General features: G+C 31.4%; 1 protein-coding gene across 1 annotated transcript; it reads left to right on the top strand.

The window, feature by feature from the left end:
• The first annotated feature begins 236 nt into the window (after positions 1-236).
• Positions 237-6,352, top strand: LOC139510611 (uncharacterized). Its single transcript, XM_071297160.1, has 5 exons — positions 237-336; positions 1,109-1,222; positions 2,304-2,393; positions 4,592-4,670; positions 6,031-6,352. The coding sequence occupies exons 1-5, from the start codon at positions 285-287 to the stop codon at positions 6,245-6,247; spliced, it is 552 nt and encodes a 183-aa protein (XP_071153261.1). The 5' UTR covers positions 237-284; the 3' UTR covers positions 6,248-6,352.
• The last annotated feature ends 409 nt before the right edge of the window (positions 6,353-6,761 follow it).

Genomic DNA, 6,761 nt, shown 5'->3' on the forward strand with positions numbered 1-6,761 from the left:
GAAATCTACAAGGGTGTCTTTAACGTGCAAAAGATATGGCTCTCTCTTAACACGGGTCAGCCATTTATCGTCCCTTCCGACGGACTAATAAACATATTGCTTGTCTTACCGGTATAATATGTTTGTTTACAGATGACTGGAATAAACTGGTTGTTTTGAATATTCCACACAACTATTCTTGGCACGATTTCAAATGCGGTTGGGATTACGGCAGATCAGCATATTATCCTGATTCTTTACTAAACATTACAAGTTTACGCGTAGTAAGAGAAGTGCTTGATATCATGGACTTTGGACAAAAATATTGGCTAAGTGACATAAGCGAAAGTGTATATAGTAAGTATATTTTGTTTAAGTGTCATGTGTTGTTAGACGTTAAATGGAATGAACATCGTAAGAAATGTGGACATGTAACTTATATAACCAATATTCGAATTTACCAAAAGACCATAGATTTAATATTTTCCTTATTTTAATAATGAATAAAATCATGTGTATAATCTGATTTGAAAAGTATACTCTGTGTTATATATTTCAGTAACGGTACTTATTTCGACCCAATTGATATCTCTTCCTCATATAAAACCAATCGCATACTTGGAACAGCTGATGTAACCAAAAAGGACAAAAAATGAATAACCAACCCGGACAAGGAATCAGAAAAATGAACGAAGGAGATACATGTCTTGATTTAAAATGTGTTTTATGCCAGTTCAGAAGTTAAGATCTACTGGGCTGGTAAAAACTCGATAACCGCTTCCTTACACCAAAACAATACACGAAAAAAAAATACATTGCAAATAGTAAACATACATCGTTACCAACAAAACTAGCACGTATAAAGTATATAGATAAATCGATCAATATTCAAAAAAAGATTTTCCTCAGTCTCAAACGCAAAATGGTATCCTTTTTCACTTTGTACTCTTATATAACAAATAAATGTACTGCATGTTTTCTAAATATGTAGCTTGTTTTAGTTTGATTAAACCCTACTTGAATATTTGATATATATGGTAAAGACATATGGCAAAAAAATTACTAATGTTGGGTATTTTTCAAACAATGAAATATCGTTGTTTTATTTTCTGTTGTCATTTTGTTTTAGATTTGGTGCATCAATGTGAAGTGTTTCATCACGTAGCAAATTTAACATCGAGTAGGAAGTTTTACATTGCAATGCATTTTTGTGATGAGATGAATAATTATAAATGCATTAATGGTAAGATTTAAAAAAAATAAATACTACCTGGAAGACTGAATCTTAGAATTTTGACAAATCACTTATTCATTTGTATGTTTAATCACAAATGTCTAGTCAAGTCAGATTATCTTGTTGGTGTTTAATTGACATTCAGAAAATATTTTTTACTCTAGACAGGCAGAGCGATTTTAGACGAATACGAACAGAAATATACTCAAAATTCATTGTTATTGATTCATGCTTATGAATATATGTATATGTATAAATATATACTGTGGATTCATTATTATTTGTTGGATACCACTGAAAAGCTAAATATTTTCTTAACAATAGAACGTGATTTTTATAACGTGCAGCTGCTTTGTACATAATTATCTCCCAGTAGCGTTATGTACTTTCTTAAGATAAAATTGACGGTATATTTTGTTAAGGGGGCTGGCGGGTCTAAATCATTTTCTTTTATTTAATATAGGATTTCGCTATATTTTTCTATAAATGAACTTTATCTTATATTCTATAGAAAAATGAAATAAAAAAATGGGGTCACCGTTCATTTACGCTCACAATCTGCCTTCAAAAGAAGCATACAATTTTGTTAATGTCCTTTTTTCTGTTTAACTAATAGGAAAAACAGCGATAATTTCGAAAAAAAGAACTAAATTACAGAAATCGCTTAAATTTTACAATTATTTAGTTTATGAACAGCTTATTCGAAAAAAACAATAGACAAAATATAGGTCACCGATAAGTTAAAAGAGATATTTCAATTTTAATGTCTAAAAATAGCATTTTTGCATCAAAGGGAGATTATTTGGAGCTTTTTCAATGATGTCTACATTTTAAAAGTCACCTGGGGTCAACACGACTTGATTTTTTGGAATGATTTTTGTACCATATGATAAAGTAACAACTACTTAAGGTAATAAATAAAATATGAAATGAAAAATTAAAGTTTGAATTTTTTCTGAAAATCTTATACCCACGAGCCTCCTCAACTGCGATATTTCATGCTATTTTGTGAAAAGGAAGTGATTAGATGTTTATTTATACGGCAATCTACAAACCAACATCATAAAATCTTTATTACGAATTTTTACAGGAAAAAAATACAGAACAGCTATATCACTGGTAAAATATCTCTATGACAGACATGAAAGAAACCAAGACCAGGCGGGGATAGCTAACTCTGGTACGAGAATAAAATATATATCTGTACGAACAAAATAAACATGTATTTCGTTTTTATCATCATGTTAAAAAAAATTAGAAGTCTTACATTTTTCTCAAAAGTTTTTCGTAAATCGGATTGAAACTAAACAATTGAACAACTTATTGGGTTCATATATCAACTTATTTTTTCCCTGTTGTCGCGACAAGATGTTGGACAATTGATTTGAAGCCGTAATCAAATTAACAACGTCAGAAGCACTTTTCGATATAACAGTTTGCAGAACTCAAAGCAAGCATATTTATTGTTTAAAACCTTCAGAAAACAAGTATCTAATTGAAGGTGGACACTAAAGGCATGATAGTATTATGAACCCAAACTGCGTGATTTTTAAGATGTTGTAGAGAAAACACATGTAAATATGAGGTACATTTTTATGATACTTTTATGATAGTTCAGTCTAAAAGAAACATATACATGAATTAAATTTTATCATTTTATTGTACATACAAATTGATGTGTGAAACAAAAATGATATCTAAAATCTTGGGTCACTTAACCGCAAGCAGAACTGAAAACGTTATGCATGAAATATATGCTCATACGCAACCATTTCATACAGTTTATGCATGAAAAATATGCTCATACGCAACCCTTTCATACAGTGTATTCAAACTGTTCACGCAACTTTTTACTGTCAAATTCTTGGTTTTACCTCTTGTTTCACGTGAAATGTGCAATAAAATTAACGGTACCAATTTTCTTGCACCAGATGCGCATTTCGACAATACATGTCTCTTCAGTGATGCTCGTGGCCAAAATATTTGAAATCCAAAGCTTATATAAAAGATGAAGAGCTATAATCCAAAAGGTCCAAAAAGTGTAGCCAAATCCGTGAAAGGAATCAGAGCTTTGCATGAGGGAGATACATTCCTTTATTTATAATAATTTATAATATTTTGTAACAGCAAATTTTAATAACACAAAAATCCGTATTTTCATGCCAGTACCGAAGTACTGGCTACTGGGCTGGTGATACCTTAGGGGACTAATAGTCCACCAGCATAGGCATTGACCCAGTGGTAGTAATAAAATTAACGGTACCAATTTTCTTGCACCAGATGCGCATTTCGACAATACATGTCTCTTCAGTGATGCTCGTGGCCAAAATATTTGAAATCCAAAGCTTATATAAAAGAAGAAGAGCTATAATCCAAAAGGTCCAAAAAGTGTAGCCAAATCCGTGAAAGGAATCAGAGCTTTGCATGAGGGAGATACATTCCTTAATTTATAATAATTTCTAATATTTTGTAAAAGCAAATTTTAATAACACAAAAATCCGTATTTTCATGCCAGTACCGAAGTACTGGCCACTTGGCTGGTGATACCCTCGGGGATTAATAGTCCACCAGCAGAGGCATCGACCAAGTGGTAGTAATAAAATTAACGGTACCAATTTTCTTGCACCAGATGCGCATTTCGACAATACATGTCTCTTTAGTGATGCTCGTGACCAAAATATTTGAAATCCAAAGCTTATATAAAACATGAAGAGCTATAATCCAAAAGGTCCAAAAAGTGTATCCAAATCCGTGAAAGGAATCAGAGCTTTGCATGAGGGAGATACATTCCTTAATTTATAATAATTTCTAATATTTTGTAACAGCAAATTTTAATAACACAAAAATCCGTATTTTCATGCCAGTACCAAAGTACTGGCTACTGGGCTGGTGATATCCTCGGGGATTAATAGTCCACCAGCAGAGGCATCGACCCAGTGGTAGTAATAAAATGTCTAAAATCAATTTTTGTTTCACACATCAATTTGTATGTATAATATAATGATAAAATTTAATTCATGTATATGTTACTTTTAGACTGAACTATCATAAAAGTATCATAAAAATGTACCTCATATTTACTTGTGTTTTCTCTACAACATCTTAAAAATCACGCAGTTTGGGTTCATAATACTATCATGCCTTTACAATGTACTAATAATGAATGCCTTTTTAATTTAATTTTGTTAGAATTTAATTGAAGTTCAGTAGACAAGGAGCTAAAATAAAACTACGAACTTAAAAAGTGACATTTTAACTCTTCGATAGTCTTCTAAAAATTCTGTTCATTGATAAGGAATCGACAAATATATTTCCCCTAATCTAAATTAACCTTTATGTTATATTTTACCTATACTTTGTTACATTTTGTGTTTGAAGGAGAATTTGTATGGAAAGTCAGTTCTCTTACTTTGTCTGGTGGAATTATTTTGACTGGACTCCTAGTGATCTGCCTGAAGTAAGACATATAACTTTTAATTGTTTCAAAGTACAACCTAACTTATGTGTCTTAAATCTAAATTTCAAATATCTTAAAATGTGCTTATCTAAAATCATAATGCACCAAACTACACGAAACCTGATGAATTTTTAGCAAAGGCCGTGAATATATTACCCGCCACACTATTATAAAGTCGCACTCAATAGCAAAAATCAATCAATAAGGTTAAGTAAATATGCGTAAATACAAATTGTATTTCTTAAAATAAAGTTGCAGAAGTTTATATTTAACAAAAAAATCACGATGTATCATTTCAAGTGTTTGGTTTTTTTCAAACTCGGCAAAATTGGTTTTTATTTAAATAATGCATTTTCAAAATCTTGCCGTAATGTACCTGTCTGTGTTCCTGGACACAAATGTGATTTTCCTTCCATGACTGTTCTTATCTTCTTTTATGCTATTCCTAGCCGAGAAATGTTAATAGAGATTTGATACGCAACAGACTCTTATCCTGTCAATACATTTGGGTTTTACTCCGATTAAAGTTCCATCGGTTTTTTTCTAAATGTATTAATAAGATAAGACTATATGCTTACTTCGTTTGCTTCTAATTAACGTTTCTTACACTGTTTAGTTGAAATGTGAACCCGATCTATTAGCTTAGTGATAGCAACGTTATACTATAGTGATTTTAATGGAAGACGATCTTGGAAGTATTTGTATTGCTTAAGAATCCACATCTGATTTAGGCCTTTGGTGAGAATGACAATTCATATTAATTCTCAAGTTTTAAAGGCCATTTTAAATAGAAAACAAAACAAACTATAGCTGAACGGGAAAAGTTTATTGCGTCTTTGACAAAAGTTCAGTTGATTGTTAATAAACGTACTTTACATGGATGCTTGCAAACTATTTTTGGCATCTATCAGTCGACGAATTTGGAATGGTTTTTTTTTATAAAAGAATATAGCTATATATTATTAATGAGAATATCTTTTGATAAATATTTGAAATAAAGTTGCATTCCAAATAAAACTTTTTTGATTCATTTTATAAGTATTTCAAATATAATATTCACTTCACATATTACTCCAGTATCACACAGTTTTCTTTTCAAGCACTCGCGTATTTTGAACGAAAATATTGAAATGCTGAAGACTTAGTTTCAACTTTATTTATTGATTCCAGGACATATCTTGTTACTCAAATATGAAGTTTTATTAGACCTATCTTTGCATTTGGATACTATCACAAAATATAAACGATGTTATTACTTTGGGATCCATATTTTCGCTTTGTGTTAATTACCAGCTGACGGCAATTTCATTATTTCATGTGCTACTTCAAAGAGATAGTTGTTATTATTTTTCATTAATAGGATTATGCGAGCATTTGGCAGTCTCAACAAACAGAAGCGACAACTCCCAGAACGAAGATTAAATGAGCCTGTATATGATGATGATTGGATTCAAATGAAGCAGACAGTGTCATTGAAACATGACACAGCAGTATTACCTTCAGGTTCAGCCTTGTCTAAAAATATTCCAGATACAAGAACATCAAGAAAATCAAATGCAACTGTAATACGTATTTGATATCGATACACAGTTGAATTCACATAATCCCATAACATGAACTTTGGAATTGGTAACTACGATACGCCAGAATGAAATAAAATTATTAAAATGTCAAATACTCGGTTTTCATATCAGTTCTTTTGATATCATAAGAATTAACAATCTGCAACTTTGCAGATTCTGTTCTAGTCAAGATTGTGACATTTTGTGAGTATGAACTCGTTAGGCGGTTGATGCATGCATAGCGAGAGACGCTTACCCTGTCGACCTGTCATGTGCATTGACAGTTGATGCGATTCTATTTTTGTTTGTTAGTTTGATTGTCTTCTTAATACATATATAAGATTTCACATCCGTAAACAACTGTTGCCTTGATTTCAAAGATTAGGTTTTTTTTTACTGGCAATAGTCTATCTACCAATCCCGTAATTGACCCTGTATTTAGAGATCCCTTTTTTAGTTGTCTCCCTTATGAAGGACACTATTTTTTATTAACAATGGAGGGCTAGCAAAAAATGCAAATTTACCTGTG

This window comes from Mytilus edulis, chromosome 2 (genome assembly GCF_963676685.1).
Source record: "Mytilus edulis chromosome 2, xbMytEdul2.2, whole genome shotgun sequence".
Lineage (NCBI taxonomy): Eukaryota > Metazoa > Mollusca > Bivalvia > Mytilida > Mytilidae > Mytilus > Mytilus edulis.